General features: G+C 37.6%; 1 protein-coding gene across 2 annotated transcripts in view; it reads right to left on the reverse strand.

Moving 5' to 3' along the window:
- Positions 1–26,505, reverse strand: part of FRMD6 (FERM domain containing 6) — a 456,357-nt gene that overhangs the window by 74,954 nt on the left and 354,898 nt on the right. For both annotated transcript variants that reach the window (XM_053697622.1, XM_053697623.1), the window contains one exon: positions 2,075–2,314. In XM_053697622.1, coding sequence (XP_053553597.1) covers positions 2,075–2,173 — 99 coding nt within the window. In that variant the 5' untranslated portion in view covers positions 2,174–2,314. The remainder of the gene's footprint in view (positions 1–2,074; positions 2,315–26,505) is intronic.

The following is a 26,505-nucleotide window of genomic DNA, read 5'->3' on the forward strand; positions in this document are numbered from 1 at the left end:
CTTGGAGGTTCAATACAATTCTTCCTCTTCTGCCATATCACTCTTTACCTCGAGTGGTGGCTCGAACTTAACAGGAGCAGGCGTCAGGGATGCGGATTGCTCTGTTGCGGCCGCGAAGTTGGGGTCGCGATTTAGTGGGGATGACGTCTCTATCTCCAGGAAGGTTACTTTGTCGCAGGGATCTGATGGAACAAGGCCCATTTGCTTATTCTATTCTTTTTTGTCGCTTGGTCCTAGCCAAGAGAGGGTTTTCTGAGAGGTTATGAGCCTCTCCTTCAAATGCGTAAGCATAGAGGGGAGCGTGGTTCATTCTGGCACACTATTCAAGTTTGCCAGAACTCTTTCCTTCCCTCAGGATGGTCTGGAGAAGGGCCTCTTAGCTAGTTCCTTGTTGAGACAAGTTTGGCCCTATCAGGTTTTTGTTAAGGCTCTGACTGTGATCAGGCCGATGTGTTGATCTGATGCTCCCCCTTGGAGCTTAGATTTTCTTTTTAAGTTTTTGCATGAGTCTACTTATGCATGAGGTTGACGTTAAGTTTTTATCTTAGAGATCCTTTCCGTCTAATTAGAGCTTCTGTGTGCAGAAGTGTCTGAGATTGCGACCTTGCCATGCGACCATCGTTATCGGGTGTTCCTCGATAATATGGTTGTTATATGAACCTAGTTAGGTTTTTTCTCCTAAGGTTGTGTCAATTCATAACTTCAATCGAGAACTTATGGTACATTTCATATGTCCTATTCCTTCTTCTCGAAGGAATGTTTTCTACAGAGTACTGAGTTGTGCCTTTGAGTTCTATCTTCAGGCTGCATAGGATAGACAGATGTTTTGTTTGTTATCTTTAGTTGAGGAGTGTCATCCGCTTGGCATATGAGACAGTGGAACATAAGCCTCCTTAGAGGATTATGGCTCATTCTATGGGAGCGGTGACGTCCTATTGGGTCTCTAAGATGAGGCCTGTGGATCAGATTGCTAGGGCAGCTACTTGGTCCTCCTTACATTCTTTTACCTAAATTTCTAACAAGTTTTTGCTTCTGTTGAAGCAGCCTTCGGGAGAAAGGGTTTTCCAGGCTGTGGTGCCTTCAGATGGGGCCGCCTCTCCTTTTTTGCCCTCCCATTAGCAATCAGTGTCCTCTAGAGCTTGGGTATAATTTCCCACAAGTAAGGAATGCAGCTGTGGACTCTCCCTGTATTAAGAAGGAAAACATAAATTATGCTTACCAGATCATTTTCTTTCCCTCTGTACAGGGAGAGTCCACAGCTCCCGCCCGTGTTCTCTGATGGGCGGCCCTAAATTTTAATGTGTTCTTCTGGCACCTCTTTCACCCTGATATTTCTTCTACTGTTCCTTGTTCCCTCGGCAGAATGACTGGGGGATGAGGGAAGTGGGGGAGGTATTTAAGCCTTTGGCTGGGGTGTCTTTGCCTCCTCCTGGTGGCCAGGTTCAGTATTTCCCACAAGTAAGGAATGCAGCTGTGGACTCTACCTGTACAGAAGGAAATGAAATCATCTGGTAAGCATAATTTATGTTTTTTACTTGACTAAGATGTGTGTCCAAAAAAAGCTATTTCCATACAATAGAAAATACTTTTTTTTTGCATTATATTGAACAATTTTTTGGGCACAAAACTATTTCATCCTTTTATATTATATAGTTTTTAGGTAAATGAAAGAGGTTCTCTCTGGCTGTTTCTCATTGCTAGGTAATGATTTGTCATTGTGTCGTTTTTTTATAGAGTTATCACACATTATTATGCTTTTTGTGTAACATATACCTTATTTATGCTTTACACATTTATTTAAATTCTCACTATAGTTGCACTGCATTTCTTGTAGTTCTTTTATACAGCGATAGCATTTTCCTAGATGATTTAGGAAGACATTTTTCATTGAAATAGCACTCAGGATGACCCTAACCAATTGTTCAGTAGTTTCTAATATGAAGATTTCCCAATGGGGATGTAAGAAGATACCATTATCTACTTGTGAGCCATTCCAGTGGACAGTTTTGGCTCACTTCAGAAATGTGTTGCAGCCAAGTGATTACGTTTTTAAATAGATGATTATTTAACTCACATTTATAATGATATTTAAGGTACCATCATTGGGGAGAAAGACACAAACACTCCGTCGATCTTGCATGGCTCTATTATTCTGAAAGCTCAGTTTGTTCATTTTGTGCTGAGCTCTCTCAGGGGATCAAGTCAGTGCTCCAAGGCCAGGTACACTTCACATTATTAGCGCCCACCGATTGCCTGGGAATTCTCATCGTCTTGCTCTGTGGGAGAGGAGTATTCCTCTATTTAGGGAAAACGTCTGCCAAGATAAAAATAAATAAATAAAATATTATTATTGATCAATCGAATTGATATATTTTTTTTTTACAACATGTAGCACAAACAAGTTTACATAAAACAAATGGGAATACATTATTTAGTTTGCATTGCCATTGAATATCCATAAATTAAATTACAAAATATTGATTAAAAAAAAAAGACACAATCTTTTACTAATAAAAATAAATTAAAGTTCAGCTAAGTATAAATGTCAGATGAAGCTGTTTAATTATTTATGTAATGGCCAAGCATAAATTCTAATTCTATGGAGATTGAAGTTTAATAAATCAAGATATGATCAAATATAATTCCTGTAAATCTTTTTGGAAATAATTCTTATAAATAAACGCAGTTCCTTAAAGAGAAATTCACCTATTAAACTAGAAATTTCATTAATTATCGTTGGCAAGGTTTATAGAAAAAAAATAGAAACCAATTGGAATGCACCCAAAAGTTGTACATTTAAAACATTATAGTGATAAAGAAATTTATAATAAAATACAAACAATTTTATTTACAAATATAGGACTAGATTACAAGTGGAGCACTAATTTATCGTGCACCCGTAAATGGGCAAATTCGCCCGTTTGCAGGTGCGCAATAAATAACCAGCAACAAGAGGCTGGTTATTCCTACCGCAAGCTCGCAGTAGCAATTAGAGCTCAGAAAATTAACCAGAGTGCCTTTACATTACCCTCTAGGCCTCCATTACATATGGTGCGTCGCCCGCAAAAGCCGGCGACGCCAGATTTTACGCGATTTTGGTATTACATATATGGCATAGCATACAAGTTAAACGCATATTTTTCACCCTTCGGACATATTTTTTTACCCATAGACTAACATAGAACAGCCACGCAATTTGGTATCCAATATACAGCGTAAGGACTTACGCGCGCAGAATTCAGAAAATCTACTCCACTCTCATCTCGCCACATATTGCAGGCGCAGCAACCCTTGCACTGACTAAAGAAGCAACGTAACTTCCTGGAAGCCTTAACAAACACATACATTTAAGCAGCATGTCAAGGTTAAAGGGACAGTATACTATGATATTGTTTTTTTAAGGTTTAGTTGTGTATTTGAAATAGTTTGAAGCCACAACATAATCAAATGGATTGAGCTTGTAGGTACTTTATCACATTTGGGACATATAGTTGCTTATTTACTTTAAATTTGTTCTCAAAACAATCAACAATACTTGGAGGAGAGAACAATGGGAAATCATATTTGTATTACCTTCATCTCTTTATATATGGGTTTATATATGAATTTTGAATAGCATAATTACATGTCGCATTTTTATATGAAATCGCGGTTCATTTTTATGAGTGTTAGCCTAATTTGCATAAAACTACTCTATATTGAGACTTTCCGTGAACAAAATACTGGCGTAAGTTACTTGCGACGACTAAAATGTGTATTTGCGCAAATTTCAGAAGATTGCCAGTTTGTCCTACTTACGCCAGTTTAGCATCTGACGGTGCAGTATATGTAATACCCTGATGTGCGAGGTGAAATTACGGGCGGCGTGGGTTCCCTCGCTTGCGCCAAAACCTGCGCTGTATATGTGATTGCGCTCCTAGTGTTCACTAGAAATATATATGTATATACATATATATATCTTAATGTGTAATTGTTGTAAGTTGCTGCGCGACTTACCCCCTTCGCTGTGCTAGTTCTCATGGCATGAGAACGAGGCTCCATTGAAGCCTATGGAAGTGCGTTATTGTGATTGCAATGCTGAGGTCCTGTTTGCATTGCACCAAACTTGTAATACCAGCGAACATTTGCATGTGCTGGTATTACAAAGTGGAGCGCAAATTATCGCTTTCATGGAAGCCATATTTTGCGTTTCACTTGTAATCTGGTCCATAATAGGGAACAGGTTGAAATAACGGAGTTACAAAGAATGAAAAACCAGAAACATAAAAAAAAAACAAAAAAAACAACAAAACACAAAGAGCAGACTATAGTTAATGAGTGAAGAAAAATCCTTTGCCCTTGCCAATTCTATCACCTTTTGTAACCATTGTAATTAAATGTAAATTTTAAGGGGGTTTGCCTGCGAGTATCCACACAATTTCTTTTATTTTTTTTTAAACAAACCATGCACTTTTATGGTTTGAAGGTAACTTACAAAGTGGAAGTTACCAACAAACAATATGAAAAGTCTCTATACAAATTTTAAGCTGAGAGTTTTATTGACTGACTCAGTCAACTTTTTGTTAACCCATAACGTTTTGTTTTTGAGGATAAAATATTCAAAATATTTGGCTATTTAAACCCCTATAAAAACAATATCAAATTGTATACCGGGTTCATTGATGATGTACTAATCTTGGACGTTGATGTTCATTTGATTGAAAAGAATTTAAAATTCACTTATACCTTTTCAAATCAATCACTCTACTTCCTTTATTTAAATTAGGATGGATACTCATAAGGGAGAACTAACATATCTGACATATGATTCTAACCATCCTAATAATTTATAAAAAAAAAAAACCTATACCAAAAGGTCATTTCATGAGGTTATACGGGAACTGTACAAATACAACTATTTAAAACACGCTCTTGATTTAAAAGTTAGAGTCATTCATAGGGGATATGATGAGGACTTATTGGAGGATAATCTGAGAAGAGTTATAAGCATGGATAGAAAATATTTGCTTATGGATGATTTCAGACCAAGCTGCCATGAAAATAAACTATTTTTTCTACACAGTATAGTTATTTGTTTAATAAAATTTATAGTATAATACAGCAACATTTATCTCTACCAAGTAGAGATCCTCTTCTAGCTCAAGGTGGTTGAGAAATGGATCAAATTTGTTTCCAGAAGAGGAAGGACTATTAGAAATATAGTCAGTAATAATTTTTCAAAATCTAGTAGTCTTGTACCTTCAGGTTTGTTTTTTGTTGTTTTTTTTGTTTGTTTTTTTAAATGTGGTATACATCCCTGTAAATGTTATGATTATGTAAAAACTGGGGATTTATTCTGATTTAATCACACAGGTATTAACTATAAGATTAAATACCATCTTACCTGTATTTCAAAGTTTGTTATCTATGTGCTGACATATAAGTAATGTGGTTTTCAGTATACAGGACGTATAATGTTTTTTTAAAAGGAACATATCAGCGTGCACCTTCTAACCTTAGATTCTGAAAAGTCTAAAACCCATGTGGGGAAACATTTCGCTGTGCATAGGCCCCAGGGTCCTTAGGATGAATCTGTGAAGGAAAATATCCATTCATGGTTTGAATTGCAAGTAATAGACTGAATTTCAAAACTAATTAAAAAGGAAGAGATAGAGCTAAACTTGATAGAAAGGAAGTGTTTGAATATATAATTAAAGAACTGGTCATCCTAAGGAGATAAATGAAATTTGGGACTCGAAAATTATATACTGATATTTAATTATGTAAAGGATTTTTTTTTTTTTTTGTAACCTCTGTTGAAAATATATGTTATTATACTTTATTTTATATACTTTAGTTATTCTCAACAGGGAGTTCAGTCAAGTTCCTAGATATGCAAAATATTACTACCTGGCTCCTTTAGAATTAACAATTTAATCTAATCATGTTATTTTATAATATACTGCTTTACCTAAAAGCCAATAATTAAAGTCTAACTGATTAGAATGAATAATGTTTTTATGTCACTGTGTAAAATATGTACAATGTGGTAACTAAAGAGTTAATAATATGTTGCATAAGACACCGTGTAGAACAGCTGCACATCTGTGATCAAGGGGTCGATCCGATAAAAATCGTCGCCCGCAAAAGCCGGCGACGCCAATAATTGCGCGGATTTGGTATCCTATATACGGCGTAAGCTAGAAGTTACGCGCGTATATTTCTGCCGTCGCCCGCAGTTTTTTGGGCCATAGGCAGGTATACCAAACCCGCGCAGTTTGGTATCCAATATGCAGCGTAAGGACTTACGTGGCGAAAATGGAGAAAACTTACTCCATTTTCACCTCGCCACAAAAAGCAGCCGTAAGAAGCCTTACGCTGACTATTGGAGCCCCGTAACTCCCTAAACTAACTAGAAAATAAACCTAACACCTAACGCATGCGCAATGTCTATCTCCCTGTCAACCGCGATCTGCTAAAATAAACCTAACACCTAACGCATGCGCAATGTCTATCTACCTGTCAACCGCGATCCCCCCCCCCCCCCCCCGAAATCCCTAATAAAGTTATTACCCCCTAAACCGCCGCTCCCGGACCCCGCCGCCATCTACATAAACTAACCCCCTACTGTGAGCCTCTAAAACCGCCGCCATCTACCTTATCTATCCCCTAATCTGACCCCTTACACCGCCGCCACCTATATAAAAATTATTAACCCCTAATCTAATCCCCCTATACCGCCGCCAGCTATATTAATATTATTAACCCCTAATGTAAGCCCCTTACACCGCCGCCATCTCTATTAAAATGATTAACCCCTAATTTAATCTACCTACCCCGCCGCCAGCTATATTATCTATATTAACCCTAAGTATATTATAGTTAATATAGTTATTACATTATATATATTAACCCTAATTATATTAGGGTTAATATAGTTACTATAGTATTTATATTAACTATATTAACTCTATCTAACACTAACACCCCTAACTATATTTATATTAAATTAATCTAATTAATTTATAAACTAAAATATTCCTATTTAAATCTAAATACTTACCTATAAAATAAACCCTAAGATAGCTACAATATAATTAATAATTACATTGTAGCTATGTTAGGGTTAATATTTATTTTACAGGTAAATTGTTAATTATTTTAACTAGGTATAATAGTTATTAAATAGTTATTAACTATTTAATATCTACCTAGTTAAAATAATTACCCAATTACCTGTAAAATAAATCCTAACCTAAGTTATAAATACACCTACACTATCAATAAATTAAATAAAGTACAAACATCTATCTAAAAATACAATTAAATTAACTAAACTAAATTACAAAAAAAAACAAACACTAAATTACAAAAAATAAAAAAAAGATTACAAGATTTTTAAGCTAATTACACCTATTCTAAGCCCCCTAATAAAATAATAAACCCCCAAAATAAAAAAAATTCCCTGCCCTATTCTAAATTAAACATATTTCAAAGCTCTTTACCTTACCAGCCCTTAAAAGGGCCTTTTGTGGGGCATGCCCCAAAGAATTCAGCTCTTTTGCATTCAACAAATACAATCCCCCCCCCCCATTACAACCCACCACCCACATACCCCTATTCTAAACCCACCCAAACCCCCCTTAAAAAAGCCTAACACTACCCCCCTGAAGATCTCCCTACCTTGTCTTCACCACACCGGGCCAAACTCCTGATCCGATCCGGGCGATGTCGTCCTCCAAGCGGCAAAGAAGAATTCTTCCTCCGGCGATGTCATCCTCCAAGCGGCAAAGAAGAATTCTTCCTCCGGCGACGTCTTCCTCCAAGCGGCAGCAAAGTCTTCATTCTTCCGGCGGCATCTTCAATCTTCTTTCTTCGCTCCGCCGCCGCGGAGCATCCATCCCGGCCGACTGCTAAACTTGGAATGAGGTACCTTTAAATGACGTCATCCAAGATGGCGTCCGCCGAATTCCGATTGGCTGATAGGATTCTATCAGCCAATCGGAATTAAGTTAAAAAAATCTGATTGGCTGATTGAATCAGCCAATCAGATTCAAGTTCAATCCGATTGGCTGATCCAATCAGCCAATCAGATTGAGCTCGCATTCTATTGGCTGTTCCGATCAGCCAATAGAATGCGAGCTCAATCTGATTGGCTGATTGGATCAGCCAATCGGATTGAACTTGAATCTGATTGGCTGATTCAATCAGCCAATCAGATTTTTTTAACTTAATTCCGATTGGCTGATAGAATCCTATCAGCCAATCGGAATTCGGCGGACGCCATCTTGGATGACGTCATTTAAAGGTACCTCATTCCAAGTTTAGCAGTCGGCCGGGATGGATGCTCCGCGGCGGCGGAGCGAAGAAAGAAGATTGAAGATGCCGCCGGAAGAATGAAGACTTTGCTGCCGCTTGGAGGAAGACGTCGCCGGAGGAAGAATTCTTCTTTGCCGCTTGGAGGATGACATCGCCGGAGGAAGAATTCTTCTTTGCCGCTTGGAGGACGACATCGCCCGGATCGGATCAGGAGTTCGGCCCGGTGTGGTGAAGACAAGGTAGGGAGATCTTCAGGGGGGTAGTGTTAGGCTTTTTTAAGGGGGGTTTGGGTGGGTTTAGAATAGGGGTATGTGGGTGGTGGGTTGTAATGGGGGGGGGGGGGGGATTGTATTTGTTGAATGCAAAAGAGCTGAATTCTTTGGGGCATGCCCCACAAAAGGCCCTTTTAAGGGCTGGTAAGGTAAAGAGCTTTGAAATATGTTTAATTTAGAATAGGGCAGGGAATTTTTTTTATTTTGGGGGTTTATTATTTTATTAGGGGGCTTAGAATAGGTGTAATTAGCTTAAAAATCTTGTAATCTTTTTTTTATTTTTTGTAATTTAGTGTTTTTTTTTTTTTGTAATTTAGTTTAGTTAATTTAATTGTATTTTTAGATAGATGTTTGTACTTTATTTAATTTATTGATAGTGTAGGTGTATTTATAACTTAGGTTAGGATTTATTTTACAGGTAATTGGGTAATTATTTTAACTAGGTAGATATTAAATAGTTAATAACTATTTAATATCTATTATACCTAGTTAAAATAATTAACAATTTACCTGTAAAATAAATATTAACCCTAACATAGCTACAATGTAATTATTAATTATATTGTAGCTATCTTAGGGTTTATTTTATAGGTAAGTATTTAGATTTAAATAGGAATATTTTAGTTTATAAATTAATTAGATTAATTTAATATAAATATAGTTAGGGGTGTTAGTGTTAGATAGAGTTAATATAGTTAATATAAATACTATAGTAACTATATTAACCCTAATATAATTAGGGTTAATATAGTTAATATATATCTGTAATAACTATATTAACTATAATATACTTAGGGTTAATATAGATAATATAGCTGGCGGCGGGGTAGGTAGATTAAATTAGGGGTTAATCATTTTAATAGAGATGGCGGCGGTGTAAGGGGCTTACATTAGGGGTTAATAATTTTAATATAGATGGCGGCGGTGTTAGGGGCTCACTTTAGGGGGTTATAGATATAATATAGCTGGCGGCGGGGTACGGGAGCGGCGGTTTAGGGGTTAATAGCTTTTTTATTGTTAGGCTAGTGAGGGGGGATAGCGGATAGAGGGTTAGACAGTGCGGGCTATGTTAGGGAGGCGTGTTAGACAGTGCGGGCTATGTTAGGGAGGCGTGTTAGACAGTGCGGGCTATGTTAGGGAGGCGTGTTAGACAGTGCGGGTGTTTTAGACTTTAGTCAGGTTTTATAGGCGCCGGCAGATTCTAACGTGGCGCAAGTCACTGGCGACGCCAGAAATTTGTACTTACGCAGATTTCTGGACATCGCTGGTTTGTGAGACTTACGGCACGTTAGCATCTGACGGCGACCTATATGGGATGGCTCGAGTTGCGAGCTGAAACTGCGGGCGACGCCGGTTCCCTCGCTTGCGCCGCAAACTGCGATCGATATCGGATCGCGCCCCAAGTGTCTGTGAGGCAGGAAATGTATTGGAGTGCAGCTCCGGTGTGTATGAGCTATGAGTGTCCCGGAATGTTTTTAAACTGTGTTCTATAAAAGTTGGACTTTTAACTTATTTGGACGCTGTTCCTGCATCTTCATCTTTGATTGCTCATTTAAACTTCCAAAGTTGCTACCTAGAGAGCAAAAGAATGTATATATATATTTATTTTTTTTAAATTCAGAATCACAGTGAAAGGAGCATATAGATGTAAAAAATAAAAAATGCTGAATGTGAATTGCTGCTTTGGGCCTATCTAGATGTTTTTCAACAAAGGATACCAATACAATAAAGTATATTTGCTTACTAAAGTACATTAAAAAGTCTCTCTAAACTGCATACTCTATCTGAGCCATGACAGTTAAATTTGGACTAACAACATTTTAAGGTTTAAGTTAGTCCAACACCTGCAATTAAATTAACATACCAAATAGACTAGGACTGGTCTAAATCTGGTCTGGCAGCTGTGTTGCTACAATTCATGAGCAGTAAACATGAAGTTATTTAAAATCTCTCATATATTTCCATATTTAAATTATCAGACAATGATTAAACCAATCTATTCAAAGCATTGAAAAAGTGATGCACTAACACTAGTTAACATTTAAATAAATAAAGGGACATTTTAGTATAAAACTAAAATTCCATTCTTGTAATATGTATTTAACTCTTTTAGAAAAGCACATTGTCAAAGTTGCACTTCAAAGCTCTGCTTCAGTAAATGGCCAGTGATTGGAGCATCAGCATTTTTAACTACTCCTGATAGGATGACCAAATATACCATCATCTGGAGAGACGCAGAAGCACAACGATTCGCTATATCTTCCCTGCATTATTTAAAGGTTTGTTCTAGTATAAAAATAAAACACTATTTTGTTTTTACCAAGTTCATTACGCTATTATGTGTTTAATCCCTACAAACCGGAGCGAGCACAAGGGGTAGTTGGGGGGATAGGCTTTCATTTAAAAAAAAAAATATCTGCAGGCTTGAAGACAGCTAAGGAAGTCTTCCAGGATGCACATTATGGGCTCGATTTATCAAGCCCTTCTCTTCCATATGACTGCAGGTTCTCACAAGAGAACCTGCAGTCATGATTTATCAAACAGCAGTCATCAAACCGCTGCTTTCCTAATCTCTTCGCCACCTCTTAGATGGAAAATTTAAATCTCCCCGGTCTCATCCGACCGGTGGAGATTGACAGCTACTGCCTGCGCGTTGGATTGCACGCGAGCGCAAAATAGCGCTAGTAGTGTGCAATCTTACTTTACGGCAGCGGATTGGTGCCTGCCTGAGGAGAGCTGGGCGAACAGGGGCGAATATGTCCGGCCTTGCTTGATAAATTGAGTCCTATATGGCAACAATTTCATGTAATCAAGTGACACTGCTTATGTTTAAAATTGCTATATCTTATGTGTAAAATAGTTCTATTTGGTGTTTCCTAACAAGGCATAGGTCCTTGAAAAGGATTATTTTTGACTACTTAAATGTATAATTGTTGGGAAATTGATGTATTATTTACAAGAGAATGATTAATTATTTGTATTTTTCCTCATTGTTAAAACATCATAAAATTAGGAAATAAATTATTGTTTTTCATTTTAATGTGGCATATGATGGGACAGATTGTAAACTTTATGTTGTGTAATTTGATGGCTGTTTAACTTAAATATTGTTCTCTGCACAAATGTGTATATCCTTCAATAAAAAAAATAAAAAAAGTACTCGTAAGGATTAACTATCATTTCTCTTTAACGTCAATTCTTTTCTGTATTTGTACATTTAAAATCGTAAAATAGTAATACATTTAATTTTGTAATATTCCAAATTTAGCATAAAATAATTGGTTAAAAAATAAATGTTGACATTTGAATAAATAATTCCTGGGTGTAGCGATTTTTTTACTATTATATGAGATTATTTTTAGCTAGAAAAAAAAGCAAACACACACATTTAGAACATTAGCATGGACTGGCTGATAGAGCCACGTATAGTGCCCTTCCTGCCAATTTCTGTTAGCGTGTGGCTACAGCAGCATATTTTTCTATCCCCACAAACTGCACAGACACAAACCTCAGCCTAATTGTTTCCTACATAAGCAGCACATATTTTTAAATCCACCCCATCTCCAGTGAATATAGAAATACATTTTTAAATATTCCAGTAAATTTATCCCAGTAAGATCATCCCCTTTAAAACTAAAGGACAACTAAACACAGTATTATTACAGTAGAGTCTTTAGGGAGCGCTTGAAGCTTTCAAAACTAAGGGAGAGTCTTGTGGAGTGAGGCAGAGAGTTCCACAAGATGGGAGCCAGAAGGGAGAGTATCTGGAGACAAGGTCTGAGATATAAAGGGGAGCAATGCAGTTGAGGGCCTTGTATGTCAGAGTCAGAATTGTGTGTTTAAAGGGACACTAAACCCAATTTTTTTCTTTCATGATTCAGATAGAGCATGTTATTTTAAGCAACTTTCTAATTTACTCCTATTATCATTTTTTTCTTCGTTCTCTTTTTTTTCAAGGAAGCTTATCGCCCAACTCGCTATCAAATGAATTTCACTTAACCAACAGTTGCACTCATCTAACTCCTCACTAAACATCATTCTCACCTTTGCAGTCCCACCTCCTGTTTCCCATCCTCCTACCCATCTAGATTGTAAATTCCCATGGGAATAAGGCCCTCAATTCCCCCTGTATTTGTCTGAAAAATGTTGTCTTATATTGTATTGTTTCACCATTGTACTTATATCTTTGTACCCATGGATAACCTTGCGGAATCTGGTGGCGCTTTATTATTATTCTTTAATTATAATATTCAAACTGCACTTATTATATTCTTCCAGAGAACCCTTATCAGGCTTTTCACTATTCATAGGTGACTATTACATAGTTAACAATGTTAAATATCTAAAATGCACTTCTTATATGATAAAAAAACATATAAAACATAAACTCATGAAAAAACATAATACCCATAATCTACAAATGAAATAAACATCACATACATACATAATTAAAAAAACGCATTCTACATATGAGCAGCAATGTCAACATCAACATTCATATCCCTTGGAGACAAACATTTCAGTTTATAAATGCAATATGTTTCAAGTCTCCTTAATTTTAAAAGCCTTTCCTGACTTTTTGGTGGGACCCAATCTATCACCTGTACTCTTAAAGACGCAGTATTACAATTATGGTATTCTAAGAAATGCTTGGGAACACTGAGTTTAGTTGATTTCTCTTTTATATTATATATATGGTCATTAACCCTCTGTCTGATCTTTCTTTTTGTGCAGCCTACATATAATAGGCCACAACCACATTGCAGCAGATAAACCACAAAAGTGGAATCACAATTACTCTTAAAGGTAATGTCAAAAATCTCTGATCCATCCGAGTTTGAGAAATTAGATGACCGATTTATATGATTACACAAATTGCATTAGCACATTTTAGGGTCCCCTTCCAACTTGTTAACCAATTATCCTTCCTGTCTGTCAATCCATCAACCCTTAATTTACTTGGGGCTAGTAGATTGTTAAGGCTTCTCCCTTTCCTGAAGGTAATCTGTGGGTTAACTCCTATAGAAGGCCCCAGTAGAGGATTTGCTGTATAGGCCAGTGTTTCTTTAGGATGTTCTTCAAAGCACCTGCTCCCTTATTAAAGGTTGTAATTAATCTAACTGGTGCATTCTCCTCTGAACCATTACTTAAAGGGACACTGAACCCAAATTTTTTTCTTTTGTAATTCAGAAAGAGCATGCAATTTTAAACAACTTTCTAATTTACTCCTATTATCAATTTTTCTTCGTTCTCTTGCTATCATTATTTGAAAAAGAAAGCATCTAAGCTTTTTATTGGTTTCAGTACTCTGGACAGCACTTTTTTATTGGTGGATGAATTTATCCACCAATCAGCAAGGACAACCCAGGTTGTTCACAAAAATGGGCCGGCATCTAAACTTACATTCTTGCATTTCAAATAAAGATACCAAGAGAATGAAGAAAATTTGATAAAAGGAGTAAATTAGAAAGTTGCTTAAAATTTCATGCTCTATCTGAATCATGAAAGAAAATTTTTGGGTACAGTGTCCCTTTAATTTGTTTAATCTCCTTATGTTAATAGTTTCCTTTTGGTGATGAACAAGTATTTCTGTCATGTGCCTTTTCTCTAGCCCCCTTAACAATTCCACTTTGTACCCTTTTTGCTTCATTTTCAAAGTCATCGAGATTGAGCAATTTTTCCTCAGCCTCAAAAACTGACTATAGGGAAAATTGTTGACCCAAGATTTTTTATGTGCACTGGTGGCATAAGCATTTATGTATATAAGAACTGAGTTAGCCCTGCACATTGCATAGTGATGATGAATAGAATTAACCTAAAATGGGAGAATTTGCAGGTGAATTGTAAGCAGCATTAAAGGGACCTAAAACTCAAAATATTTCTTTCATGATTCAGATAGAGAATACAATTCTAAAGAACTTTCTAATTTACTTCTATTATCTAATTTGTTTCATTCTCTTGGTATCATTTATTGAAGAAGTAGCAATGCACTACTGGTTTCTAACTGAAAACATGGGTGAGCCAATCATAATCTATATATATATATATATATATATATATATATATATATATATATATATATATATATATATATATGTGCAACCACCAATCAGCAGCTAGAACCTAGGTTCTTTGCTGCTCCTGAGCTTGCCTAGATAAAACTTTCAGCAAAGGATAACAAGAGAAGGAAGCAAATTAAATAATAGAAGTAAATAGGTAAGTTGTTTAAAATTGTAGTCTATCTGAATCATGAAAGAAAAAAATTGGGTTTCATGTCCCTTTAACTATGCATAGTTAACAAAAGATTTCAAATCACCTACAATTCACCTGCAATTAATCTCTTTGTGAATAGAGCCCTTCATTTGAATTTTAAATAAGTAGTATATTTTTTTTTGGACAAATGTTAGTTAAATTTTCCTTCCCATCATGTGACAGTCATCAGCCAATCACAAAATGCACATACATATATTCTGTGAACTCTTGCACATAATCAGTAGAAGCTTGTTCATATAAAAATATTGTGCACATTTTGATAACAGAAGTGAATAGGAAAGTTGTTTGTGTGCTGCACTTTAGTGTTCCTTGTTAATTAAAACACAGAACACAAATTAAATCTATTAGAAGCTTGCTTTATGCAATATTTATCTGAAAGTTAGCTCCGTTTTGTAAGAGAGCTTATATGCAGCCTAGGAGGACTGGGCAAATGATTCAACAAGCAAGTTAAAAATAATAAATATTGCTCACATTTGTTTAATATTAATAATTTGCTTTTACAAAAGCAAATGCTTCACTTTATTAAATGTCAACTTTTGAATGTGGAATTTTCAGACATTAACGTCTAATGGAATCTGTATTTGAAGGTAATAACTGATTATAATTGAAATGTTTTGTTACGCCCTCTCACTCCCTACTAAATCTAGAATCATTTTTGCATTGAGGGCCGCTTCACCGTCTTGGGCCTCTGAACCCCCCTTCTACTCAGCTCCTGACAATTGAGAAGTAACAGCTCACGGAGAAACCAAGCGGATAAGGTCCATAAACAAAGTCAGCCCATTTACGGAGCATATCACACTTGGGTCACTACTTTGCTATGGAGGACTTGAGCATAATGATACGATCCCTCCTACAGGAATTAGAGAACAAAATGGACCTCCGGTTTACGGATCTATCTTCCCTCTGCAGGGTACGCAGATCTGAAGCTTCCCTTTTTGATGGAATCTTACCTTCCTCTGATGGTACACATACCCCCTCCTCTTCCCACGACAGAAAATTGAAGCGGAATGAGTTCTGGATTGAGGGGCAGCAGGATTGCTTTGGTACCCCTCCATGTGAAGCAGCTGTGTATGAGACACAACATCATTACCCTGCAGCAGTCAGGTACATCTCGGCTAGGCCATCTGCTGACACCGGGAGTGATGCGGCCGGCCTCCCAGGCTCGTGCAGAGTTTCAGTGCCCCTTATTAGCTCACTTGACAAAAGAGCACAACGTCTCAGATTGATCCCCTGTGCTTTGAGGGTTAAAAAAGATACCGCACTAATTAGACCGAGACCTATAGAGGTGGGGCACACCAGATGCGTGCCCTACTCTGCCTTTCAGGCATACAATCTGCCCGAAGACTACCAACACGTCCCTATAAAATAGTAATGAGGCCTGTTAGACGGCAACTTGATGCCCTGCTGAAAGCTCCAACACCCAGAGACACTACCGGGACTTTTGTAGATACCGGCATAGGTTAACAACCCTTCTCTATTCTCCCAGGACAGGACTCCCTGTAGACAAACCTCGGAATCCCTGCCTGATCCTAGCTGTGGGTACTTTTTCTCAGGACATTTTTATGGGAGCTGATCACTCCGATAAATTTCCTCAACCCGCTAAGCCTGTTATTAATTTTACATATGACGCTTTAGCCCACTATTACCTGCATAGCTCTTCTGTTATATTAAAATCTTTTTTATTTTCCTCTAGGATTATTCTAAGACTGCAAAGTATTTTGTTAGCTGTTTATTGTTACATGTTCATGTACATTTTACTGAGGATTCAAATTCTATGCTTAAACTATCTATTTGTTTTTCTGCGTGAGCCAGGAAGCACAACAGGTTAAAATTCAGGCTCATCTAGGTATTTTTGCAGTACACCCCTTTATATCCTGCATATAGATATAGCACTACCTTTTGACACATTCTCAATGGTCCAAACATATTTATTTACCCTTTCCACCCTATTTTTTTTTTTTCCCCCTGGGTACATTATACACTTGTCCTTCTGTCATATCTTTGGCTGTACATTTCCATGTGTTGTTGTTGTTAACAGCCATTACGCTTTTTATTTATAGCAGTCCATATCAACGTATCTTACCCTAACGCCACACATTACTCTCATAAGTTTCTACCCTACTATAATACAGGATCTTTTCCGCTTAGTTTGTAGAGATACATTAGTCATATTGGGCGCCTGCTCTAATTACTCCTCCTTATTGAGTCATATGGTGGCATAATACCATGCTCACTAATCTAGACCTTATTTAAATTAACCCTAAGCTCCTGAACGGCACTAATGTAGACCATCTCTGCATTCTAAAAAGGGAGGGAAGAGGAAAAAAAAAAAAGACCCAAGTGTGACCTATTTTACCCTTACAATAAGCCTTTTCTGACACCTTGCCTACTATTATTTTACACAACTTAAATGCAATAATCTTCATCTCCCCGTGAGTCTAATACTAATCTCTCAATTCTCAATTGTTAACTCTCAATTGTCACCTTTGTAAAGCGTATGCCACTTGTTAGAAATTTCGCCCCTCCCCCCCCACTTCAATTTCGAGCGGCTCTCGCCCGCAGAATTTCCCTCCCCCCAAAACAAAAACCCATACCGCCAACCCCCCTTTGCCTCAACCTACTTCAAACGGATAAATTATCTTATGTTTTACACTGCAATATTTCAGCAGAAGGTTACAGCAATAACATTATTACACACGCTGTGGTAAACTTGTAAAAGGACCATTTCTGCAAACAAAATAAACATTGGGACTGCTTCTAATTCTATTTATAATACATTTAAATATATAGTACTGTAGCCGGTACTACAGCTGTACACAACAACAGGAGCAAACAAGCAAATGTGGCACATTTTTTATTACATTTCTTGCCCCAGTTTTTTACCATGAAGCTTAAGAGGGATAATACCATATTTTGCTTCCTCAGCTTTAATGTGGCACATATTATAGTCTACTGATATGCTGTCAGCACAAAAACAAATTTTCTCTTAAAATTATTCTTCAATTCAAAACCTTTTAAAGTAACAGTTGTTAATAAAAAATTCTCACTCAAGAAATCCCCCCCCCCCCCAATATTAATCACATGGCCATTAGCTCATACATCAAGCAGACACTGTTTACATGTATTCTCCACCTGCACATGAATATTGCAAAAAATACAAAACAATAAATAATTCAAATACAACTGCTCTATCCCTTTATTAAACCAAAATGGCTCCCACTGTCAACAAGGCCAGGCCAAACTACCACCTGTTTTGTTGTCCAGATTTCTCTTTCTCCTGTATTACCAACAACAGTCAAATCTAGAGAAAGTTTAATGCTTGTACTAAGAAGGAAAAATTCAGCTGAGTTGCCTTACATTTAGGAAATCCTATTTCAGGTATGATCTTGATCAGAATCAAGTAACTATTGTTAATGACAGGGATGTAGCACCAACCCTGTTGTTTTTCTTCCCAGTTAACGTCAAATCAAAATCCACCGTTTTGGGGGGGAAATAAATAAAACAAATATATATATATATATATATATATATATATATATATATATATATATTATTATTATTATTATTATCTACTCATTTGAATAATTGCTGCTGGGAATTTTACATTATAATTAAATATATTTGCTATTAACACATGGCAGCCATATATCATTATATAGAACATTGTTTCTCAACCACGGTCCTCAAGTACCCCCCACAGGCCAGGCTTTCATTACAGCTGAACTAGTGCACAGGTGAAATAATCAGCTGATGGGTGAGAGCAAGTTAGTAACCATGGTGTTACTGCTCAGCTGATTACTTCACCTGTACATTGGTTCAGTTATAATGAAAACCTGGCCTGTTGGGGGAACTTAAAGGATTCCAAAACTTTACATTTTTTGCCACAACCTGAACATTAATTTACAATCAATAACGTGTATATTTCATCACCTACCTAATTTCACAGTTCAACGATCTTTAGAAACGCTATAAAATGAAATAATATTTTTTGCAGATGACGTCATTATAGCCAACCCTCTAATATGGGCTGTGCACGACCAAATCCAATTTCCAATAATATTCCTATTTCGTGCATATCATAATGTGACAATGTTGTCACCATGCACATGCGCGTTGCAATCCATTGATTCGCATCCCTGATATCACACTTACACATACAGTAGAAAGACACACATGCGCTTTTGAAGGTTGACTCTTATTAGCAAATGATGTTTTTTAACTTTAGATACGTATTTGTGTATGCAGTAATGTAGGCTTAGGATAAATTAGAATATCAATTATCAATTTAGTAAATTTATACCTGACATATTTTCAAATTAGGTGCTAAGTTTAAAATAAAGTAAGGTATATAATATATCTTTTCTACTGAAATTAATATGTGTTTCATTCATAATTTTTCATAATGTGCTATAAATAAAGAATAAATGCTCGTTGTTGGGGAGATTCTCACAGTGCAGCGCTCAGCTCTTACCTGCTTCAGCGTATTCATCTGCTCTGTCTAATTTTGATACGCCGGGTCTGCCTGCCTGCTGTGAGTGACGTAGAGTATGACGTGCCGGGATATCTTGCATGCGCATAGCCTCAAAAAATCACCATTTTGATAACCTGGGTTATCGTTCAGGATTTGAGGTTAGAAAATAATAGCTGTTGGTGGGTTTGGAAATATATCTATTTTTGATATAAGATTACTAATGAACGGTAATACTTTGACAAACAATGCTAATGACATAACTATTCGAAATAAATCGATATTTTGGTAGAAGATACGTTTTTTTCTGGGTTTAGTGCCCCTTTAAGGGCTACGGTTGAGAAACACTGATATAGGAGACATGCATGTAAAAGAGTGGTTTCCATAAAATAATGGGCATTGCCATGCTGTAAGTTTAATTTTTGTTATCTAATCTCTTTTGCTTAGCAGAATGAAAGATAAAGTGTGCAAACAATAGCTGTGTAGAATATAGCAATGCTAAAGGGACTTTAAACATAAAGAGTTAAATTACAGGAAAAGGGAACAAATAAAATAATGAAAGTATATTGCATTTTATTCCAGCAAAAACATTTTATATTACAACCATATGATTCTAATAGAAAACGATCCTTCTAGAAGACATGTTTAAAGGCAAGTAACAATTCATCTAAAGCTACTATTGTTCATGCACCATGAAAGATTCAGTGTACTCCATCTCATTTTAGCAGACATTGAAATAAACAAACAACTATATGATTATAAACTCTGTCCAACCTAAATCTTCAACACAGAAAGCTGGAGGAACAGATCATCAACATAAGTGTCACTTCTCTCACAGAAGAGGCATCTGCAGTAATGTGATCGTTCTAGCAATTAACAGACAGATGGTGAAAGGCAGAGGGGCTAGTTTAGGCTGATATAGTCTGATTGGGTAGTGGGAGCTCTCTTGAGCTGTGCTCATTACATACTAAAGCATAGGGTTTTTTTTCCTTCTACTTCATGGTTGTTATAGGGCTATAAAAGTGCTAAAAGAAAACGGTCTAATGTGCTAAAACATTTAATTATTGCTCTGTTGTTTGCATAGTGCTATGTGATTTAACACTTAGGTACTACTGGGACCTAACTGAACACATCTGGTGAGCCAATGATAAGACATATGTGTGCAGCAACCAATCACCAGCTAGCGTTCCAAGTAGTGCATTTCTGCTCCTGAACCTGCCCAAGTATGATTTTCAAAAACGATTACTAAGAGAACAAAGTAACTTTGACAATAGACGTGAATTGAAAAAGTCTCTCAGAATTCCATGCAATACTAAAAGGACAGGAAATACTGAGCATAACCAATGCACTGAGCAGAGGTTGGTGTGAAAGCAATAGTGAGAGGCTGGTAGCAAGTAGGAATGATAAGGAACGCATGCTCTGATACAAAAAGCACAAACATTAAAAGGGACCGTAAAGCTTTATATATGATGACATTGCAACTTAAAGGGACATTAAAGTAAAAATTAAACTTTCATGATTCAAATAGAGCATATAATTTTAAACAACTTTCCAATTCACTTCTGTTATCAAATCTGCTTCATTCTCTTGGTATCTTTTATTGAAGAGTAAAACTGGATAGGCTCATAAGAGCTCAGGAGTGTGCACGTGTCTTTAGTACACTATAGCTGCAGTTTTTTGCAACATTGGATAACAAAGCTACAAATAATGTTGCAAAACACTGCTGCTATAGAGTACTAAAGAGACGTGCACCCTCCTGAGCTCTTATGAACCTACCTAGCTTTACTCTTCAATAAAAGATACCAAGAAAACAAAGCAGATTTGATAACAGAAGTAAATTGGAAAGTTGTTTAAAATGGTATGCTCTTTTTGTCTGTCCCTTTAATAATTGCAGTGTGTAGAACATAATCCATATAAAAATGACCAAACGCATTATAAAGAATATATTTTTAGACCTAGTAAAAGAAAGCCGTTTGTGCTGCCTTTTCATATTAGAGCTGCGTATAAATTGTAATCATTTTTTAACGTTTAGAATCCCTTTAAAAATAAAGCAAAGCAACATTGCACAAATCACTTCATTTTATAACACAAACTTTGCAAAATGTATATTGCAGAGACGTCTTTACATGAGACACTTTCAGAAGCCGAACTGTTGGGGGAGCACAGCCTTCAGTGACAAACCACCACTGTGACGCCCTAAATAAAATTGTGACACAGCAATAAAACACACAGCATCTATAACCAGTGTTAAAGTGACATATTAGGCATATTACGTGGGATGAATCACACCCCAATCTATTTCTTCATGAAGCTAACATTTCATAGTTGCACTTGAGCACGTCAATACAGCATTACAAGGGAATATTCGTAATCCTACGGCAGCTGGCACAAAAGGAAAAATGATTATACATTAGATTTTAAAGGAGCTAAGCATTTTAACACTGCAGGGTTTCCTTTTTTACCACAGAGAATAAAATTGCCTTCAAAGAATAGTCTACAAAATGATATGCCAGAACATTTTGTTTACAGAACATTTGTGATCCGCATCTATGCTTAGTTGCGCTACTGACGTTTGTCATGTAATAAAAAAAAAAAAGAGAGTTTTGTAAACAAATTAAAATGATCTGCAATAAAACTACATTTTCCTTCTGTATAGGTAGCCTATAGCTACGGCTTCAACTGAACCCTGTAATTAGGAACTGTACAAAGGGACATCAACCCAATTTTTATTTCTTTCATGATTCAAATAGAGTGTACAATTTTAAGAAATTTCCTTTTATCCAATTTACTTTGCTCTGTTGGTATCCTTTGTTGAAAAGCAGGTTGGAAGGCTCAGGAGCATGCACATGGCAGCTGCTGTAACAAGAATGATTTGAACAAATGTTACACATTGTGAAAACACTGTTGCCATCTAACACATTTTTGCAAAGCTGCTGCCGTACAGTTCTCGAGATGTGTACACATACCTACCTAGGTATTCTCTACAACAAAGGGTACCACTAATATGAAGAAAATTTTATAGTATAAGTAACTCAGAAAGTTTCTTAAAAAACTGTATGCTGTATTTGAATCATGAAAGAAAACATTTGGGATTTGTGTCCTTTAAAAAGGGACTGTCTTCTCCAGAATTTTTATTGTTTAAAAAGATAGATAATCCCTTTATTACTCATTCCTCAGTTTTGCATAACAAACACGGTTATTTTAATACACTTTTTACCTCTGTGATTACCTTGTATCTAAGCCTCTGCAGACTGCCCCCTTACCTCAGTTCTTTTGACAGACTTGAATTTTAGCTAATCCATTCTGACTCATAAATATCTCCATGGGAGTGAACACGTTATCTATATGACACACGTGAACTTGCACTGTCTAGAGGTGGAAAAACTGTCAAAATGCACCAAGACAAGAGGCGGCCTTTCAAGAGTTTAGAAATTAGCATATGAGCCTGCCTAGGTTTAGCGTTCAACAAAGAATACCAAGAAATCAAAGCAAATATGATAAAAGTAAACTAGAAAGTTATTTAAAATGTCCTGCCCTATCTGAATCATGAAAATTTGATTTTGATTAGGATAGTCCGTTTAATACAAGTATGGTTATTTTTAGAGAGTAAAATATGCTAAAGTACATTTCCGTTTTGGACAGGAGGAAAAATATAGGAGAAACCATATGGTACCGTGGTGACTGTAGTTAGAGAAAATAATTCATCAGACCTGATTAAAAAACCAGGGCGGGCCGTGGACCGGACACACCGTTGGAGAAAGTAATTTATCCGGTCCACGGCGTCATCCTTACTTGTGGGAACCAATACCAAAGCTTTAGGACACGGATGAAGGGAGGGAGCAAATCAGGTTACCTAAATGGAAGGCACCACGGCTTGCAAAACCTTTCTCCCAAAAATAGCCTCCAAAGAAGCAAAAGTATCAAATTTGTAAAATTTGGCAAAAGTGTGCAGTGAAGACCAAGTCGCTACCTTACATATCTGATCAACAGAAGCCTCGTTCTTGAAGGCCCATGTGGAAGCCACAGCCCTAGTGGAGTGAGCTGTGATTCTTTCAGGAGGCTGCCGTCCGGCAGTCTCGTAAGCCAATCGGATGATGCTTTTAAGCCAAAAGGAAAGAGAGGTAGAAGTCGCTTTTTGACCTCTCCTTTTACCAGAATAGACGACAAACAGAGAAGATGTTTGTCTGAAATCTTTTGTAGCTTCTAAATAGAATTTTAGAGCACAGACTACGTCCAAATTGTGTAACAAACGTTCCTTCTTTGAAACTGGATTCGGACACAAAGAAGGTACAACTATCTCCTGGTTAATATTTTTGTTAGAAACAACCTTTGGAAGAAAACCAGGCTTAGTACGCAAAACCACCTTATCTGCATGGAACACCAGATAGGGCAGAGAACACTGCAGAGCAGATAACTCTGAAACTCTTCTAGCAGAAGAAATAGCAACCAAAAACAAAACTTTCCAAGATAACAACTTAATATCTATGGAATGTAGAGGTTCAAACGGAACCCCTTGAAGAACTGAAAGAACTAAATTTAAACTCCAGGGAGGAGTCAAAGGTCTAAAAACAGGCTTGATCCTAACCAGAGCCTGAACAAATGCTTGAACATCTGGCATAGCTGCCAGTCGTTTGTGTAGTAAGACAGATAAAGCAGAAATCTGTCCCTTTACAGAACTCGCAGATAATCCTTTATCCAAACCTTCTTGCAGAAAGGAAAGAATCTTAGGAATGTTTATCTTATTCCAAGGGAATCCCTTGGATTCACACCAGCAGATATATCTTTTCCATATTTTATGGTAAATCTTTCTAGTTACCGGTTTTCTGGCCTGAACCAGAGTATCAATCACAGAATCTGAAAACCCACGCTTTGATAGAATCAAGTGCTCAATCTCCAAGCCGTCAGCTAGAGGGAGACCAGATTTGGATGTTCGAATGGACCCTGAACAAGAAGGTCCTGTCTCAAAGGTAGCTTCCATGGTGGAACTGATGACATATTCACCAGGTCTGCATACCAAGTCCTGCGTGGCCACGCAGGGGCTATCAAGATCACTGAGGCCCTCTCCTGTTTGATCCTGGCTACCAGCCTGGGAATGAGAGGAAACGGTGGAAACACATAAGCTAGGTTGAAGGTCCAAGGCGCTACTAGTGCATCCACTAGAGTCGCCTTGGGATCCCTGGATCTGGACCCGTAGCAAGGAACCTTGAAGTTCTGACGAGACGCCATCAGATCCATGTCTGGAATGCCCCATAATTGAGTCAATTGGGCAAAAATCTCCGGGTGGAGTTCCCACTCCCCCGGATGGAATGTCTGACGACTCAGATAATCCGCTTCCCAGTTTTCCACACCTGGGATGTGGATTGCAGATAGATGGCAGGAGTGATTCTCCGCCCATTGTATTATTTTGGTTACTTCTTTCATCGCCAGGGAACTCCTTGTTCCCCCCTGATGATTGATATACGCAACAGTCGTCATGTTGTCTGATTGGAATCTTATGAATCTGGCCTTTGCAAGCTGAGGCCAAGCCCTGAGAGCATTGAATATCGCTCTTAGTTCCAGAATGTTTATCGGGAGAAGAGACTCTTCCCGAGACCATAGTCCCTGAGCTTTCAGGGATTCCCAGACCGCACCCCAGCCCACTAGACTGGCGTCGGTCGTGACAATGACCCACTCTGGTCTGCGGAAGCTCATTCCCTGGGATAGGTGGTCCAGGGATATCCACCAACGGAGTGAATCTCTGGTCTTCTGATCTACTTGAATCACTGGAGACAAGTCTGTATAGTCCCCATTCCACTGTTTCAGCATGCACAGTTGTAATGGTCTTAGATGAATTCGCGCAAAAGGAACTATGTCCATTGCTGCAACCATCAACCCTACTACTTCCATGCACTGAGCTATGGAAGGACGTGGAACAGAATGAAGAACTTGACAAGCGCTTAGAAGTTTTGACTTTCTGACATCTGTCAGAAAGATCCTCATTTCTAAGGAATCTATTATTGTTCCCAAGAAGGGAACTCTTGTTGACGGAGACAGAGAACATTTTTTCTATGTTCACCTTCCATCCGTGAGATCTGAGAAAGGCCAGAACGATGTCTGTATGAGCCTTTGCTTTGGAAAGGGACGACGCTTGTATTAGAATGTCGTCCAAGTATGGTACTACTGCAATGCCCCTCGGTCTTAGAACCGCTAGAAGGGACCCGAGTACCTTTGTGAAAATCCTTGGAGCAGTGGCTAATCCGAATGGGAGGGCCACAAACTGGTAATGTTTGTCCAGAAAGGCGAACCTTAGGAACTGATGATGTTCTTTGTGGATAGGAATATGTAGGTACGCATCCTTTAGATCCACGGTAGTCATAAATTGACCTTCCTGGATAGTGGGTAGAATCGTTCGAATGGTTTCCATTTTGAACGATGGTACCCTGAGAAATTTGTTTAGGATCTTTAAATCCAGAATTGGTCTGAAGGTTCCCTCTTTTTTGGGAACTACGAACAGATTTGAGTAAAATCCCATTCCTTGTTCCGTCATTGGAACTGGGTGTATCACTCCCATCTTTAACAGGTCTTCTACACAATGTAAGAACGCCTGTCTCTTTATTTGGTTTGAGGATAAGTGAGAAATGTGGAACCTTCCCCTTGGGGGTAGTTCCTTGAATTCCAGAAGATAACCCTGAGAAACTATTTCTAGCGTCCAGGGATCCTGAACATCTCTTGTCCAAGCCTGAGCAAAGAGAGAGAGTCTGCCCCCCACTAGATCCGGTCCCGGATCGGGGGCTACTCCTTCATGCTGTTTTGTTAGCGGTAGCAGGCTTCTTGGTCTGCTTACCCTTGTTGCAGCCTTGCATCGGTTTCCAGGCTGTTTTGGACTGTGAGGCATTACCCTCTTGCTTAGAGGATGCAGAATTAGAGGCCGGTCCGTTCCTGAAATTACGAAAGGAACGAAAATTAGACTTATTCTTGGCCTTGAAAGGCCTATCTTGTGGGAGGGTGTGACCCTTTCCCCCAGTGATGTCTGAGATAATCTCTTTCAATTCTGGTCCAAAGAGAGTTTTACCCTTGAAGGGGATGTTAAGCAATTTTGTCTTGGATGATACATCCGCTGACCAAGACTTTAGCCAAAGCGCTCTGCGCGCCACAATTGCAAACCCTGAATTTTTCGCCGCTAATCTAGCTAATTGCAAAGCAGCATCTAAAATA

This window comes from Bombina bombina, chromosome 1, assembly GCF_027579735.1.
Source record: "Bombina bombina isolate aBomBom1 chromosome 1, aBomBom1.pri, whole genome shotgun sequence".
Classification (NCBI taxonomy): Eukaryota; Metazoa; Chordata; class Amphibia; order Anura; family Bombinatoridae; genus Bombina; species Bombina bombina.